Source organism: Puntigrus tetrazona, chromosome 23 (assembly GCF_018831695.1).
Source record: "Puntigrus tetrazona isolate hp1 chromosome 23, ASM1883169v1, whole genome shotgun sequence".
NCBI classification, from domain to species: domain Eukaryota; kingdom Metazoa; phylum Chordata; class Actinopteri; order Cypriniformes; family Cyprinidae; genus Puntigrus; species Puntigrus tetrazona.
This window is the reverse complement of record NC_056721.1, coordinates 2,145,635-2,164,504: the sequence shown is the minus strand read 5'-3', so window position 1 is coordinate 2,164,504 and position 18,870 is coordinate 2,145,635. Positions and strand designations below refer to the sequence as shown.

At 39.3% G+C, this 18,870-nt stretch overlaps 1 protein-coding gene across 2 annotated transcripts in view; it reads left to right on the top strand.

Moving 5' to 3' along the window:
- Nucleotides 1-18,870, top strand: part of LOC122328830 (pleckstrin homology domain-containing family G member 1) — a 41,178-nt gene that overhangs the window by 17,505 nt on the left and 4,803 nt on the right. For both annotated transcript variants that reach the window (XM_043224826.1, XM_043224825.1), the window contains exons 2-16: nt 2,095-2,543; nt 5,971-6,071; nt 7,177-7,246; nt 10,302-10,348; nt 13,792-13,942; nt 14,059-14,190; nt 14,899-15,081; nt 16,562-16,657; nt 17,440-17,526; nt 17,801-17,834; nt 17,943-18,029; nt 18,120-18,158; nt 18,255-18,280; nt 18,379-18,549; nt 18,732-18,851. In XM_043224826.1, the coding sequence (XP_043080761.1) occupies nt 2,217-2,543; nt 5,971-6,071; nt 7,177-7,246; nt 10,302-10,348; nt 13,792-13,942; nt 14,059-14,190; nt 14,899-15,081; nt 16,562-16,657; nt 17,440-17,526; nt 17,801-17,834; nt 17,943-18,029; nt 18,120-18,158; nt 18,255-18,280; nt 18,379-18,549; nt 18,732-18,851 (1,671 nt within the window). In that variant the 5' untranslated portion in view covers nt 2,095-2,216. The remainder of the gene's footprint in view (nt 1-2,094; nt 2,544-5,970; nt 6,072-7,176; nt 7,247-10,301; nt 10,349-13,791; nt 13,943-14,058; nt 14,191-14,898; nt 15,082-16,561; nt 16,658-17,439; nt 17,527-17,800; nt 17,835-17,942; nt 18,030-18,119; nt 18,159-18,254; nt 18,281-18,378; nt 18,550-18,731; nt 18,852-18,870) is intronic.

The following is an 18,870-nucleotide window of genomic DNA, read 5'->3' as shown; positions in this document are numbered from 1 at the left end:
ATAAAAATACATTTATACTGGTGTAAGAGAATTAATTGAATTCATGTCATTGGTGGTGTGCATATATTATACTTTTTGTGTTTTAATAGGCAAAACGTTGCAAGAAACACGAGAGTCTCTGTACTTTAAAATAAACACGGACAAATCGGTGCACGAACGGTGTACAAACACACCCAGAGAAGTTTATTTTACTTGAGCACGACCCCGCCCACCAAAACAAACAATCAGCGGCGAACCTGATGCGTGAAACATTAATAACGCCGTTAACATATACAGACATATCCATTTATCTGCTCAATAGCTCAACTGAAATAAACATGACTCCCAAAAGCATGTGTGTTTACTTGATGGCTGCATCTCATTTAGTGTTTGTCTAGTGAAAGTGGGTCAGTGTGTGAATTTGGCATGCATGGGAATTAGCCAATCACGGGCTACCTCAGACAATCAAGAACCAATCATGTGGCTTTGCTCTGGAGCCCTGGATAATATAGACGGCTCCGTGTTGAGTGAGTAATGACGGTGATTACTCATAACTGGCAGCTGAGAAGGAGACATGTGGTTGAATGCAAGACAAAAAGACGGTCTTAAATTCCCTGGAATCCCTTTATATGGTTTTGTTGTCAGAGAGCGATTACTTGTTGCATCTAACTGGCTTCCACGATGCTGTTGGGTTGTGAATTGTATGATATATTGTAATTCTATGCTACGCTTTGTCTCATATGTATATCACTTACCGTTTTCCAGTGCGGTAATCTACCTATTGTGTTAACGGAGGGTAAAAATGGCCAGGTTACAGCGAGTTGATTGTGTGTGCACACCTGTGCCAGTGTGTGTGGAGTGGGTGCGTCTGGATGATCTTACATTGTTGTGTTAGGGAGTCTGACAATAGACAGTCTACACGTGCACACACACACACACACACACACACACACACATGCACGGTCACACAGAGCTCTCTTTCATTTCACCCAGAGAGTAAAATGTCTCCATTACACGTTAATCTGTTCATTAAAGCCTCTCTCTTTCAGTGCTGGCCTTTCTCTTTTATGAAAGACTGTGTATGTATGTACATGTGTATGTGTGTGTGTGTGTTCCCATGGTGATTCAGTGAGTGACTGAATCACAACTGAAATCAGAGACACGTGCAAATACTATACCTATAGCAGTAACAACTCTTTAGATTAAATAAACACTAGTATCTTCTTATGAAAATGTGAATGGCGCTTACCATGCTGCTCAAACGTCACAATGCTAGGGTCTTTTGAGTATTTTCAGGGTGTTGTTTACTGTCCCAGGTCCACCCTAAGTTTGCCCTGTCATATTCTGGTCTCTAGATATGAGTCCTTCCCTAGCAACAGCCTAGAATAACTTGCTAATAACCTAGCATTATGCTAAAAACACCTTAGCTAATAGAATTACATATAAACCCCACAGGTTTTCTTTTGTGAATGTAAGAATTATGTATTTTAGTGTTGTGTTCTTGAGAGTAATTTTTCCCAGGAATTGTCCTGGCCAAGATTTCTACATTGCCTAAAATATCTAGGTTTTAGCTTTGTTCGCGTGCAGACCAGTCGGTGTATGACGCCGGTTCCTTATGTTTTCAAAGCGCTCTCGAGGTACTCGAGGTCAAAATCCTGGCAAAGAGGCATCCGGGAAAAATGGCATGTATGGTCAGTCTATACTACTGAGATAGGAATTAGCTATAGCTGCTTAAAAGTATGTTAACTTAAAAAAGAGACCAGTATTGTGGTCTGAAAGACAAGCCGAGAATGGGTTTGAGTATGTGTAGGGCGATCGGCACACAGGAATGCTAGAAATTGCTGTGGGTTTCTCATGATGTTTTTCTTTGTAAGTTCCCCCTCGAGATCTAAGTCTGTGGGAATCAAATTTATAATTACAGTGGGTGGGATTTTTGGTTATAATATTGTGTTCAACATGAATCAAGAGTCCATTTAAAGGGAAAGTTCGCCTAAAAACCAAACAGTTGCCAAGGTTATTGAATTTCATAGTAGTATAATAGTATGGAAGTCAACTGTTTGGTTAAGAACATTCATCTTTTGCAGCACTAATGTCTAACCACTTTTTATCTTTCAGAAGATTATCCATTCTCCACTGATGTTTTACCGCCACTCCCGGAGGTCCCTGTTGGAGGGCCGGTCCTAAGCCCAGCGGGTCCCATCAGAAACTCAGCTCTGAGATATTGCTCCTCGCGCAGCATGGACTGCAATGAGCGACCAGTGAGCTACGGCTCCACGTCTTCATCCGCCTCGTCCCGGGACAGCCACTGCTCGCTGGGGGGGCGGCCGGTATTAGGCTCTGCACCCGAGAGGGATCATGACTCCGGAGCCATCCGACTGGAGCTGGTGCCCGCCCAACAACTAGAGGAGGAGGAGACGGGAAGACAAACACCTACACCCACCAGTCAGAGCGATGCAGATATTCAGTCGCCGGAAGGACGTAAAGTCCAGTACGTGGACCGAGTGGTGGAGGAAATTCTTGAAACGGAAAAAACCTACGTCCAGGACCTTCGCAGCATAGTCCAGGTAAGAAAGTCGCAAATCATGTCACAAGCCAAAAACACAATTTGGAAAAAGAATTAATGGCGTACTCGCTTGTGATATAAATTTTAGCTTTAACGAAAACATCTCCAAAAACAATATTGCAGTGGACGATCATGGACGATCGTGGAAGTATTGGAAAAGTACAGTAGACCATATAATGTGCTACATTTTCTAAACTCATGATAACTTCATGCAAGAACATGAATCGCATTTAAAATCATTCTTCACTGAAAATCATCTCTGCTCAGATCTCAACTGTAATTCTGCATATTCAAACTTGCAGTGCAAATGCATACGTAAATGCACACACACAAACTCACGCAATAATCAATGGAGTTTGGTGTCACTGATATAAATCATTAACTGACATAGATCTTAATACCTGGTTTCTTCAGAACATTTCTATTTCTCTTCTATGGAAAAAGTCTGGGGAAAGGAGATATGACATAGTGTTTACTTTCGAGTGAAGTGCTTCGCTCAAGGAAACAAACGGCAGTGATTGTCCGGTGCACGGGTTTCTCATACTTCAGCTCAAACCTTGAACCTTTGTGCTCAACCACCGCTCCCCATAAACCACGACACTACTGACTCTCTCTGAGTAAGAGGCATGGGTGCGCTTTCTTTGTGTATGATTTATATAGCTGTCAGATGTAAAGTGCACATGGCTGTCATTTGACCTAGAGAGCGAGGAGATGAATGCTAAACTCTTCCTCTCACCCTTGCCCTGATTTTCTCTCTCTTTTTCGGTTAATGCGGGGGATAGGGTTTTAGTGGGTCGCGGCCCCCTCCCCGCCTACAGACAGACACATTCACAGCCCCCCGACACCGAGGGAATGATAGATGGTCCGAGCAGAGAATGGAAGAAAAGAAAGCGGGCAGGACGGATGGAGAGGACAGATAAAAGAGCGGAAAGAGGTTCAGGAAAACACATGAGACTGATGAATACGTGAATATTCTCACTTTACATTATTTCTTTTTATTGTCTCTTAGTTACAACACATTTGTGAGCTCAGTGTTGTAAATAAGCCATAACGCTGTTAGTTGGTGGTTCCTGCTGATCTATAATTGGTTTCTCAAAAAGACCAAGCTATTTTAAGAATATTTTCTATTAGAAATAATAGAGTAGCAGCTTGACTTTGTGCGAAAACCCCAGAATTGTCATTTAACTTCATTCACTTATGCTAACGAGTGAAAGGAAATTCATCATTTAGCTAAACTTTATCTGAGATCAAACAAAACTTAGTGGACCCCTACAGCATAGTCCCCCTAGAAATAGCAGATCCTCGATTGGTTTAAAGTTTTTTTCCACGTTTACATCCAGTCTACAGACTTTTTTTGCTTCCCTTTTGTTAGAGAATGTAAACGTGAGCATATCAAATCTGGTACTGGCAAACAGATGGGAAAAATGGCGTGCAAATGTTTATTGTTTGTCGGCGTTAGGAAAAGCGGAAACTATTAAAATAATTTTCATTTATTGAAATTAAGGTGAAATGAATAAAAAATAAAATACAACTTAAAATAAAAAGTATACTGAAGCTAAAGAAAAATATTTAAAAACATAAAAACTAAAATTCAAACTGAAATTATAAACCAAAAAACTCATTAAAAAATATTTTTGTAAAAAATTAAAATAACTCAGCATTGTTGCTTTTTGAATATGCATTAATTACAAATGAAATTCAAATATACGAGCCAGAATATCTTGAAAGGAACCACCATTTACATTACATTTAGACATTTAGCAGATTGTCAGGCTCTGATCAACGACACGGACTCTGAATGCAACGACACGGACTTCAATAACACAAAGCGCAGTCAGCATCCAATTAAGGAAACTGAAGCATCTTCTATGGCATACAAAGTCCATTTATAAGTTTCCTTAGCCGAGGATCACAGTCATCTGAGAGTTTGTTATACAGGCAGACAGATCCCATTGGCTTGTCTGATAGAGCAAGGATCAGAGCTTGTGGTTGGTAACCTTGAGATCAGCCACTGACTAGCTGTGGTGCACAGGTTAATATAGGGACTGGACTGAGTGGCTGCAGGTGTGAGTAATCAGTACTCTGGAGATCGGGATCGTGAACAGGTGGCGGGATCGGTTGATGAGGGGAGTGACGGTGTGACACGGATGCCTTTATCCAATGTGTCCTATAAATGAGGACAGTGGAAGCAATTAAAATTAAAAAAAAGTGCTATAACATATCTCAGTTCGCTAAACACAGTTCACGTAGCTCCCAGCTAGCAATCACCTAGAAACCTTTCTTTGAAAAAGGTTCAAATCTATAGCTATTTCTCTCAGAAAATTGTTGGCTTACGGTAACTAAGATCTGTGAAAGGGCATCGATTATTTCATGCTTTACATAGATACATTGAAAAGGCCGTAGTCATATGGAGTCACTGGACAAAATCTACTTAAAGAAACCCCTTAAAAGTTCACTGAGACAATCTAGGGAAGGGAAGCTTGCGGCCTGAAGTGCAACCACAAGCAGGACAGCCATCATTTGACCCAATAAAGGTCACGACCTTTAAAGGTTATTCACTTAAAAGAGCCTCCCTCAGTTTCCAGTAACTATTGGGGTCGCAAAGCCGGAGCTCTTGATGGATCACAACACTTTATTGCACTTGAAATCGCTTGTGTTTTGACAGGTTTGAGGCGATTAATATGTCAGCTGCTCGTGACCTCAATATATCTTCTGCACTTTTAGAACACTATAGCACACTCAAAGCAGGTACCTCCGGTGTAGACGGTATGTTGGTCATGATGTTGATTTTTTCCCCTGAGGTGATCCTGTCTTTATCCTTCGGTTTTAAAAATAACAGCAGCTCTCGGTCTGTCAACGCAAGCTGTGTTTTCCCCACAGAATGGTTATTTTACACTGCCCGAGGGTGTTCGGGTAAGGATTTGTGTAGGAGCGAGAGAATCACTTATCTCATCTGTCAACCCCAGACAGAGACATTCAGATGCAGGGCGGAGCACAAGTTACAGATTCTGACACGCTTTGCTGATATCGGTGTATGTGAAAGCTCACCGCGCTTCTGCACTGTTACACTCTTACCGTGTTTCAGTTTCACACTTTCTGACACGTCGGTATGTTTCTACAGAACTAGAGCTCATCGTCGAACTTCTTTTAGTCATGCATCGCTAGCGGCTACGAGGATACACTTTTGATGCCTCATGCTATATGCATCAAAGCGTCGCTCCATAAGTACTTTACATAACAGACATAAGCAGACGTATCGGAGCTAATTTGACCAGCGTGGAAATGTTCATGTCAGGCCTGCGAGTTGAAAGCAGCAGGTCCGTCTGTCCGGAGTACAGAAAACCCTGGACATTGTGAACGCAGTGTGTTTGACGGCAGACATGACGCTGCTGATGAGATCATTCACGCTTTCATCCGTTTCTCTACAGGATTACCTGGAGTGCATCGGCAATCAGTCTCTTCTGCTGTTGGAAGATGAAGAGAGGAATTCTTTATTTGGAAATATCCGTGAGATCTACCGTTTCAACAGGTACAAAGATACAGATGCAGATATACACAGTGGTCAACATTCGAAGTGGATCAAAACCTTTCCAAACAAAAAATGCGCTCCTAGGACAACACACACACACACATATATATATAGTAACATGTTGTTTTAGGGTATATTAACTAGTTGTTTATTAGCATGCATATTACTAGAATATTAGCCATTTATTAGTAGTAATTAAGCCCATATTAATGCCTTTTTCTACATTATTTTACATCTCTGATCATACCCTATACCTAAACTTAACAACTACCACACTGACTATTATTAAACAGGCTTAGGGAAAAGTCGTAGTTAATAGTGAATAAGTGTTACCTAATTTTAATGATCAGAAATATCTATGAAACCCTAAAACCACAATATTCTGACATGTATTAAAAGAATGTTGTGACATCAATTGAACAACTTTCCACAGCAGATATCTTTCCTCTTTTTCTGTCAAATATTGATATATTAAAGGCATTCATCAATCAATCATTCAGTCCAAATTCAAGTTTTTGGGATTTATGGGAAATAAATGCAGTACTTATAAGCCAATAATTCATTCCACAATAGCCGACAGATTTATGAATTGGGTGTAGTTTTTATATATATATATATATATAAAATATTATTTTAATTATTTATTTATAAATTATTATTTTAACATTTAATTTGACTATTGAATATTTTAGAAATACCTTCACTGACCGTTTGCAGAAAAATGAACGAAAATTACAACAAAATGAGTGACAAAAACGACAATGAGGAAAGATCTTCTGTTCTGCTGAATTTGCCATCTCTCTTTCCTCAGTCCGTCTCACTTCGGACCACACACACACACACACACATGCGCTTGCACAATTTGCCAGGCTCACACACAATTCAGAGAGAGAGTGTGACTTCATATGACTGCAATGCTGAAGTGACCACACACATATTAACAAAGCCGTTCAATTCATGGAAGTGGGTCTTTCCTTAAAGTACATAGCCTACAATGCAGCACATAACTGGAAGCCGGAGAGTTTCATAACGGCTCAGCCCTTTAATGGATGTGAGTAATGATATATAATCATTCTGTGTGTGTGTGTGTGTGTGTGTGTTTTAGTGATCTGCTTCATGACCTGGAGAAGTGTAATGCCAACCCAGTTGCCATCGCCAAGTGTTTCGTAGCCAAGGTAAAACTCTCACTTCTTTCCACAAAGACAAACCTTTTGACGATCATCGCTCGCCCTCAAGTTATTCCAAACCAGATTTCCGACTGTCTTCCGTCCGTGAAACTCGAATGGGGAAATTATTAATCTGCTCTCACGCACAAAAACAAACAACGCTAATGTGTTACAATCGGTTTCCCCTCTCTGGTGTAATAACACATACTTGAGTACGTGTTATAGCTGTTTTATAGCTCTAATTAACAGCTGCTGGAATGCAGCTGCTTTGTGTGGTTTCTGTCCTGTGGCCTTGTGTGATAATTGCTTTGTTTTGTTCGGGTTATTGTTGTGCTAATGTGCTGTTAGCAGGGGGCTGACAATTTGCACAGTGCGAATGACTGTGGCTTACAAGATCTCAAATAAAGCTAAAAAACCCACACAGCTAGCCCAGCCCTGAGCGAGAAAGGCTCTGCGTGTAGAGTTATGAGGGTTATGTTTATGTCTATTTGAGAAAACAACAGAGAGATATTACAATAGATATAGAGAGATATAACAATAGCAGGATTTATAATGGAGTCTAATCTGTGTGCGTAAAACGTATCACAAGAGTATCCAGATATGTCCTCTAAGGTAAAAGGGATACATTGAACAAAATATTAACGACATTATTTTAATTTAATCAATCAATCAATCGTCTGGATCAGGGTTAGACTGTAGCTATTAGTCTTGTATCTGTAGTGTCTGATTGTAAGCTTTTTAGCATCTGCTACTGTACCTGTTTTTGATTTTCAAGAGCATTACTATAAAAAAATAATGCATATAAAAACAATAGGTTATTAACTAAAGCTATACTGTATATATAAAACAACAAAACATGAATTAATGTATCGAGTTCACATTTTTTTAATAAAAGAAACAAGTGATGAATACAACAAAAGCAATTCATCTCAGGTTTCTCATCCAATCATAATAATACATGTAATTTTAGTATTATTTGAGTTCTAACATAGCATGTAATAATACTTTAATTAGCTGGTTTTTATTTGTGTATTTTTGTTTATTTATTTTTAGCTTTAATATTTTTTTTACATTTCCAATCACTTTTTTCACAAGTGATTTTACTACTTTTCTCGCCGAGACATTTCTGTTTGAGTTACCAACAACAGCAGTGAGCTATACTGTTTTAATTGTAATCTAAAAATGCTAACATTTTACTTATGCGATAAATATTATTTAATATCGCTGAATCCATCCAAATGCGTTACGTTACAACAAAAAGAAAGGCTGGGCCAATGAAATATAAATAGCTTGTTCCCACATTTTGCAGTGTGTTGGTCAGTAAAGGTTAGTCATCGTTAGCAAACACTCCCAGTGTGTGTGTGTGTGTGTGTGTGTGTGTGTGTTTAAAAGCATTACTCAGCGAGTTCCTTGGTACTGATATCACAAAGGAGCTTCAGGATTCCAGTAAGAGAGAGGAGTTTTATTACACCTGATTCCTATCAAAGCTTCCTGAGAACACTGCATTTCTCTTTCTCTCCGTTAACGCTGACTCGGTCTATTTCCTTGACAACATCCTCCACCTGCTGCTTGCAGCTCTTCAGTTCAGACAGGACTATTTTACACAGCCTTGTCACAACTTATACGACAAATAAGAGTTTTGCTTGCACCAGCATCATGCAACGGTTCTGACACAGAAGCGTCCGTTCGTTTAAAAACAGGAGTACGCGTGTTCACATCTATTCATATTTGTAGACTTGAAGACAGCTTTGGCATAATCAAGCAGCAAGCGCGCATCTGGTTTTGATTCCGGGCTTTTAAAAACAGGAGAGTACGCTGCTCTTTAATTTATACATTTTCCCATGGGGAACCTACCACTCAGTGAGTTTGTGTGCGCGCTGGGTCACAGCGTTTATGCAAGGACACCTTCGTTAATAAAGCTACCTGTGTGTGTGTGTGTGTGTGTGTGTGTGTAGAGGGAGATAGCGGGCAGATGTGAAAGCCGGCGGGGGCGGCCGAAAGAGGGGGGGGGTATTAGAGGAAGAGGATAAATGGCTCTTTGATACTCAGACTCTCTGTACTTTTCCAAGTGCTTTGATGTTCATATAGGCGGAATGAGAGAGCAAAAGACTCCAGATGAAGGAGGAGAGAGATTTAATCAGAGCACGCTCACATCTACCATTACTGTAAACACAACATCAGGACTCTTATTACAGTCACTGCAACCGCTGCTGTGTGTGTGTGTGTGTGTGTGTGTGTGTGTGTGTGCGAGGCTGTAATGCACCATCCTGATGTGACCTTTCAGAGCAAAAATGATTCTCTAACAGCCATATAAACACTGACCTGGCTATCTAAACGCGCGCACTTCATCATCCATTTAAAATCAGTAATTACAGAAATAAAATACTTCCAAATATATACAAGTTGAATGCAATATTTGACAGTAATTGAATGTCAATTGCAAATAAATGAAAGCGTAATACAGTTTACATTTACACTGAATGCAATTAGCCGTTTTAACCCGAGCAGGAATTTGGTATATGTAATTTTCTATTGCCTTTAGAAATATATTGTTTCAAATGTGGCGAATTAATATGTAATTTCATCTAAAACTTAAAAGTATGAACTAAGGACCATTTGTAGGACTTTGTTTTCTTTTGTTTTATGTGCACTTCCTTCAATGAAGGTCCATGTCAACAAAACTCGACCATACTCAAAACATTCATCGGTCATGTTCAATCTATTTCTTCTGAAGAGACACCATTACTTTATATGATGGACAGATTTATGACATGCAACAGTAAGCCTTACTGGTTCTTGTGCATCAAGAACAAACAACCGAACTTCTGTTTCCCGTATTTGACGAGACAGAGTAAATGAGTTTTTAAAGTCATATTAAAATCTGGCTTGTAACTTGTCCTTCGCAGTTTTCTTTACCCTCACGCAAACCTTCCTGCTTTACTTTTCACTACGATATCGTTTAATATGTTAATCTAGTTATTTCCCCTTGTGGGGACCTCTGGCTGACCCCCACACAGATGCAAGTCTTTGAGTAATTGACCCTAATTTCCTGATTGTTTTTCAGAGCGAAGACTTCCACATCTACACACAGTACTGCACAAATTATCCAAGGTAAGAAATACTTCCTGTGGTTTGTGGTTGCAGTTTTACTTCCTGTGGTTTGTATGTCACCATCTGTCTCTCGATGTAGAGCTTTGTAAGACGGCCGCCTCAGATGCCTGTTGTGTGTGTTTGTGTGGAATGTGAGACTTGTGAGAGTGTGTGCTCATGTTATATGTTGTGTGTGTGCATGTATATAACACCATTGGAGTCTGGGAGTCTGTTCCTATATATTCCTCCCTGAGGGAAACCCCCTGTCTGCCTGTCTGGCTCTCTCTCTCTATCACATGGACAATCTTCTCCTTTGTTTATTACATGTAAAAATGCACCAAGTGACCTTTAGCGCTTTAATCTTACCCCAAAAGAAATGAATAGAACTTTTTTCAAAATGACATACGGATGAGATAAAATGGCCGACATGTTGAGGTCTATTGACCAGGGGTGCGTTTCCCATCATAGTTTATTGATTTGCTGTTTCCCGAAACCATATTTCCAACAAACATTTGCAAACAGCTTTGCAGATCTGAGCTACAACCTCAAACTGCGATTAAACAAGGTTTCTTGTTTCACACGGACTTAAAAAAGCAGTACGAATCCATATCTTTCAGTTTATACAGACAAAAGCTTAGTTCTGTATGAAGAGGGTGTTTTTGAAGAGCGTGCATGTTCTTATGTGAACCCTGGATGAAGTAAGAGGGAAATCTGAAGTGAGTCTGTTTGGCCTGTTGCACTGAACTAGTTAATATTAATTCATGTTTATTCCAGGTTATTGTATCAAATCCTAAAGATTATTGTTTGATGCATTTAAAAACAAGTTCACAAAACATCCATCCGTATATGCCACTTAGTTGAGGAAAAAAGTTCATTCATACAATTTACGATTACGAAATCTAATTTTATTTTATTCTTTAGTAGACTAACACTGCTAGCGGTCCAAGTGAACCAGACTGGTCAAAACGTAGGGCGTGCAAAACTAGCTAAACACTAAAACTAGCATGCTAATATAAAACAAACTGATGCTGTTCAGCTCCTTCAAGTTAGCTTAGCTTTGCTTGGTTAGTATGCTACATTGGGTCAGCCTCACAAACATGTGTTTTGAGCGTGTGTACAGCTGAGAATCGAAATTGAAAATAAAGAACACTGAATAATAAAGGTTATCGCAGATTACTGTGAATGTGTGTCAAATATATTTGCCTGTATATGTGCGGAGATTTAAATCCATTCATGAGCCTGAAATCTGACGAGGTTCAACAAAAGCTTTGACATACGACACCTTACCCTTGCAAAATGCCACCCACACCCATGGTTTCCATTCTTTTTATCAAACACACACACTCACACACACATACACACTAGTGCAGCACGTGCTGTCATGAGTCCTACTTCTGATGCTAGGAGAAATTAAAAGTGACATGACTCAGTTATAGTTTCATCAGATGCTGAATGGTGTGAGTATGAATGGATTGTTGTCTGGGCCACGGAGACCCTCTCTCCACACCCTCACACAGCTGTTGACCCTAACCAAGGTCATGTGGCACGCTCGCACACACATACAGTAACACTCCTGAAAGCAATAGCTGTATCTCAGTGATACTGGGGTCATATTTCCCATCGGGACAATGTGAAGTCTGTGCGCTGGACGCTGGAATGCAAGTACTCACACACACACACACACACACACACACACACACACGTCTATCTGTCCCAGTGCTTTGCGAGGCGTGGCAGCAGATCCAATAAACTGTAAAATCTGTGTTTTAACAGAAGGGCCTGACCTTACTCTCTCAGCCGTGCATATACGTGTGCGCATGTCTGTGTTTGTTTATCTATAACTATCAAAAAATGTTTGGGCACTCGATCACCCAAAAGTGAACTTTCTGTCATCAATTACTCACCCACATCTCGTTCCAAACTGGTATAATCGTAAAGTGTTAATGTTAATTTTTGGATGATCTATCGGTCACATTTTGATTTAAGGTCCAATGCTTACCATTAACAAATCATTAACTATAACTTTTGCCTCAAAATCCAAATCTAAAATCCAAAATGTTTGAAAGTCATTGCATTGGATAAAATAGCAAACCGAGGGAACAGATTTACCAACAGCTTGCATTTTTGGTATTTAAATAAATAAATAGTTTTACTTAAATACAGATTTACTAGAGACAGTAAAAATAGCAATGAAATTATTTTTGCGGCCTTATTGCATATGCATTTGTATTCGTTCACCTTTCAGACACAAAACTTATGGGAGGAAAGCATTGAAATGAATTATACAAGGTGGTTTACTACGGCTTGTGCTAGTCAATTTTCAGCTGTTAGTAGTTAACCTGCATTCGATAATCACTTGTTTTGCTTTTTGGCAATTCGCGCAGCTCTTGGTAGATGATGTTGTTCATTATGAAAATGATGGTCATCATGGTTATCAACAACATCCATAATATCTCACTGGGACACCTGCGTGAACTTGAGAGGGATCAACTGAACCTAATTTCTAAATCGCTTTCAAAAACACAATGTGGAACCAAATAAATAAAAGAAGATAAAAAGAAGATAAAAACCACACCACAGAACAATTTACAAAGCCTTTTGAAAAGCTAAAGGACACAGATGGGTTTTAGCACCATCTAAAATATATAATAAGTGTAGGAGATGAATTAACCCGCAGAGGAAGGTCATTCCAAAGCCTTGGAGCTGAAACAGCTTTGGAATGATCACCCTGATCATCACCTCCGCATTTTAAGCGAGATCAAGGCACCATAAGCTGTAATTGATCATTTGAATGTCAAGACCTTTCAGATGAATGCAGAGTAATGATGAAATCAGCTAATCAACTATTCAAGAGCTAAGCCACGGAAAGCTTTGAAGACGTAGATTGATAAGTACAGGAGCAATGTGCTCTCTCTTCTTAATACTCGTTAGGATCCTATCAGCTGAGTTCTGAACAAGCTGCAGACGAGTGAGCAAGCGAGAGAGAAAGACTGGACTCACACCCAAATATAATGAATTAAAGTAATCCAAATGAGACGACACAAAGGCACGCACAACTTTCTCTCTTTAAAAGAGAGCACAGACTTCAACTTACATACAGATCTAAGATGGAAAAAAAACTATTTTTTTAACAACGCTTCATGAATTGACTTCATAGATCCTTTAAAAATCACCAAAACACCAGCTGATTAAAAGCTGCTCAGCAACAATGAACAAAAGTGAAGTTACGTGTAGATGACATTTTGATATTTGGCATCTAATGTAATTACAAGGAGATATTTTTAAGTGCGCTAAAGTACTTTTTTGGCCATTGTATATATAATTTTGGTTTTAGCCCAAGCAAAAGAATTAAATAGCGATGGCAAATTAATATGTCACTAGCATGTTTATGTCTTGCATATTTGCCAAAGTCGCATATTTGCCAAACACTTTTACTGATAACACGCGTTTATATGCATTTGCAGGTCTGTTGCTGTCTTAACAGAGTGCATGCGGAACAAAACAGTGGCAAAGTTTCTACGAGAGCGCCAGGAAAGTCTTAAACACTCCCTTCCTCTCGGCTCCTACCTGCTAAAACCTGTCCAGAGGATCCTAAAGTATCATCTTCTATTGCATGTAAGTACACAAACACCCAGAATGACCTTCCCTAACACACAGACCCTAGACATAGTACACCTGTACACAAATACTGTCCTAGATACACATACACTCAGATGTACCGTGTTTTGCAGGAGATTGCCACTCATCTGGAGAAGGATTCAGAGATGTATGATGTAATCCAGGAGGCCATCGACACCATGCAGAGGGTTGCCTGGCACATCAATGACATGAAGAGAAAACACGAGCATGCAGTTAGACTGCAGGTTTGTGTACCCTAAAACACACACACACACACACACACACACACACACACACACACACACTATGCATCATGCAGACTAGTAGATCAGTTACTTCACAAGAGTGTAAACTGACCTGGGCTCATTCCCCAAAGAATTGTAGGCCTAAGTAAATCATAGAACTGCCAATAGCTTCTATTTTAGAAAAGGGGAGTTATAGTTGTTTAGAAAATAGTAGCTGTTTTTTTTTTTTTTTTACTGGCACAAGGTGCTGTAGATGCTCTACAACAGGGGTGTCCAATTCTCCTTTTCAAGGAGAACGTTCCTGTAAGTTCCTTTAAGTTAAACACTTAAACCAGTTAATCAGGGTCTTCAGGATTACTAATCTTACAGGTAAATGTGTTAAAGCAAGTTGGAACTAAACTCTGGAGAAAAAAAGAGCCCTACAGGAGCATGATTAGACACCCCTGGCCACCAACTAGTAGTTTGGTCAAACACTTGAATTTGGTTGTTGAAAGAAAAAGATAATCCCAAACCAAGTAAAATCCACTACCAACTACTTTAATTTAATTTTATTTTGGCTACAGGGTGCATGTTTTTTTATGTATGGGTACATGGTAACAGATAGCAGAACATTATAAACATCATTCCCGACTTGCCCTTTGGCTAAGTTACTTGATGTACATTAAGAATGACACTCCTTTACTTCTGCTCTCACCTTCTCTCTTTTAGGAGATTCAGAGCTTGCTGACTAACTGGAAGGGGCCTGATCTGATTGGCTACGGCGAGCTGGTTCTTGAGGGAACATTCCGTATCCAGAGAGCGAAAAATGAAAGAACTCTCTTCCTGTTTGACAAACTTCTGCTGATCACCAAGAAACGCGAGGAGACTTACACCTACAAAGCCCATATCCTGGTGAGAGTCCATATACATACTAGTTTCCACCATCAGGTCAAGCTGGTGTTTCAGACATGGTAGCTGGTAGTTAGACTTTTCCAAAATGGTCTTCCATGTCACTCTTGTCTTCACCAGCTGGTCATAATGCATTTCTCATTGACACTTGTCCCTGGAATATGCCATTTGGGGAGCAGCTTGCATTCTTAACATCTCTTGCAATGTAGCCATGGAAAATACAAGTGACGGTCTGTGCATTTAAAGTTTGGTGGAAAATCTAAAGGCACAAATGATTCATTATGCAACTACTGTAGTAAACAGCTTTGGATAGTACTCCCAATAAAGATGCAAATATAATGTGGTTTGAACACTAACAGTACTGTGTTTAAATAGACCTGCAGGGGAGGTGGAAATAAAGCGTTAGTTTACCCCAAAATGAAAATTCTGTCATTCATTATTCACCCTCATGTCATCCTAAAGTTGGAAGACCTTCATTCATCTTCGGAACCCAAATGAAGATATTTTTAATGAAATTATCATAGATCCAGAGACATAGTAAAACCATTGGTAAAACAGTCCATATTAAATCAGTTGATTCAGTTTTCCAATGCTACAAGACGTGTACTTTTTATTAGCACAAAGAAAACAAAAATAACAATTTACATAACCATTCTTCTCCCCTGAGTTACATCATACGCCATCTTGGAGATTGCTTAAGAACTAGCGCTGTTTATATACAGGGAGAAAGCATGTACATGGATGCGTTTATTCGCTAAAATGGTGGAACCAGGGGGAAAAAATGGTTGAGTAAATTGTTACTTTTGTTTGTTCTTAAAAAAAAAAAGTATTCTTGTAACAACACAGAACTGATATCATGCAGACTGTTTTCGATGTATTTACTGTTTCTGAATCATTAGAGTTGTGTTGCTGTCTATGGAGGGTCAGATAGCTCTCAGATTTCATCACAAAATATCTTAATTTGTGTTCTAAAGATGAATATAGGTCTTACAAGTTTGGAAAGACATGAGGGTGAGTTATTAATGACACAATTATCATTTCAAGGTGAATTAACCTTTTTAAGCTCTTACTCTGATCAGTTCATCCAGTTTTGAAAGCAACCTATTGTATTAGTTTTGTCCAGATTGAAAAATTACTTATTGCAACAGTGTGCACTTTTAGAAAAGGAAAAACTGTAACCTCAAAGGGAGAACTCTGTACCTTATTTACCCAGACTTAACAGTACCATAACAGTACCACAAGGGCACATATTTCTATTTTAAGAGTGTATACTATTTTTACTTAAAGGTACTTGTATGCAGCCTTTGTGGGTAAAGCAAGTCACATAGGTCTACTACAAAGATGTACCTCTAAGCATATTTTTTTATTGCACAGTGTGCAATAAAATATGCCTAAATTGTTATTATTGTTCAATAAAATGTTTGGAACTATAAATGAGAGTGATCACTTTAATCTATATTCTGTTTCTGTTACATTTTTCCAGTGCTGTAATCTAATGTTGGTAGAAGTAATTCCTAAAGAGCCTCTAAGCTTCAGCGTGTTCCACTACAAGAACCCCAAACTTCAACACACTGTACAGGTAATATTTCAAACTTTCTCACACACGCACACAAACAGCATGTAACCCAAGATCAGTGGGTTGTGTTAAACACACAGTGGAATGTCCAGCCTGAGGCCAGGCTTCTGACGGACAGCCAATCGCCTTGAACTTTACCCTAGTAAAACCACACCCCTTTACCTACAGGCTTCGGCATGTATGAATAAACGCACACGAAAGTGTGTGTGCGAATGATGGTACGAGTCTCGCCTAAAGCCAGTGATGGTACATCTGACCTTTGTGTTGGACCTCAGCCGAGCGATCATAAATATGATTCAGTATGTGCCACAGAGGCCTGATCTTACTGAACGCTTGTAAATCACCTTGCGTCCTAAATATTGAACAGCCCACTGTCATCTCAGAAGTTAATACATGCCTGGTCATATGTACTCATAACCTCCTAGGGGTTAGTACATCTATTCATCTTTCTATCCAACCATCAATCTACCTATTGATATTTTTTTCACAGCATTACAGTAATAAAAATTTAGATATCTTAATCCTTACAGCAGGATGTTGGGTTTCAATGTTTTTGAAATAAACCGTCACCGCTGAGTAGAGCTTCCAGTCAACCACATCTGTGTGTGTTTGTTACTGATTCTGCTGACGTTCACCCAGTTGATGGAAGTGTTTGTTTTGATTTTGACGAATGGTGTTGATGTTCTCTGATAGTGGGATGACTCGGTTATAGGACTTTTAAAGGTGTGTCGGTAAATGATCTTAAACTTGCAGATCGTGCTGATATGTCTCTAATTCACTTTAAGGCGAAGTCTCAACAGGACAAGAAAATGTGGGTCCTGCATCTAAAACGGCTGATCCTTGAAAACCATCCTGCCAAAATACCGGCCAAGGTTAGAACGTGCACACACGCACAATGTCCTTACTCTGCTTCTGTACAATGTACTCTGTAATTAGGCAGCTGTGGCTGAATCTGGCTATTCACACTCAACTGTGTCACGATAAAGTAGTTCACTCAGAAAGAATAAAAGAACTTCAAAGGTGGAGCAGAAGTTTCTGTGCTTACAGAAGTGAATACATAGCGCCACCCAGAGGCCCTTTAGTCATGAAACACAAATACATACTAAAAGAAAGGGTTTAAAGATGGTTTTATTTCTGTCTCTGCAGGCTAAGCAGGCCATTTTGGAGATGGATACTGCTAGTAAGCATTATTTTAACATTAAACTGAAAGCTACACAGCACTACATTCAGCACTTTCTATGTGTTTTCATGAAGACTTTTTTTAGACACCATTCTTAACTTTTTTCAGACCACCCAAGTTTTAACTACAACGCTGATGACAAGAGAGTGAACACTAAAGAGGGTCCTTCGCCCCGGAGAGTACGAAGGAAGACAGGTGAGACCCGTAGCAAATAAACAAATACAACATTTCACTGATCATGCTTACTCATTCTTTGTATCTCAATCTGTTTTGCTGTTTCAATAGAGCCCTTATCCAAATTACTGAAAAACTCCAAACATATAAGTGAGTAGCATTCACAGTAAAAATTATAATCAAGAAACAATATGCTAAAATATTCATCTTTTAAACATTTCGGAATTTTTTCTTTCTCTCTTGCAGTAGTATCCAGTCCAGATATTCCGAAGGTAAAGAACACCAACCATAGCATGTGAACATTAATCTATTATACAAATCAGATTTGAAATCTTTAAAGAGTAAAAAATAAAATATTTGCTCCTCATAGCGTTCTAGTTTGGGAGTCACTCTGCTGTCACCTGTTGCCCATTTGGGTACCATTGGCCGATCCCGTAGCCTTGTCAGCGAGTCACAGGAATCTCTGGACCCTGGTGACCACAGTGATGTTGACGACGAGCCACATCCACAGGATGCTGATGATGAGGACGATACTGGTTTGGTGAGTCTCAAATGACATTTGATGTAATATTTTTATTACATATTAATAATTATATGATATATTAATAATATATCATATTAATAATTATTTAGGGGGTTGTCAAATTAGCAGCAAGCAAGGAAATGACAGTTAGTAAAGGTTTGAAATGCTAACATTCTAAGAGTCAACTTTTGCACAATCAGAGTTCTGGGGGCAAGCTAAGAGTACCAGGGAAGGGCAGCCGGAAAAGACTGAACCAGCAAGTGTCGGTGGACAGCATTGACCAGTGGAGAAACCATAACCTTACTCATGCAGACCTCCAGGTAAGGACACAGTGTGATA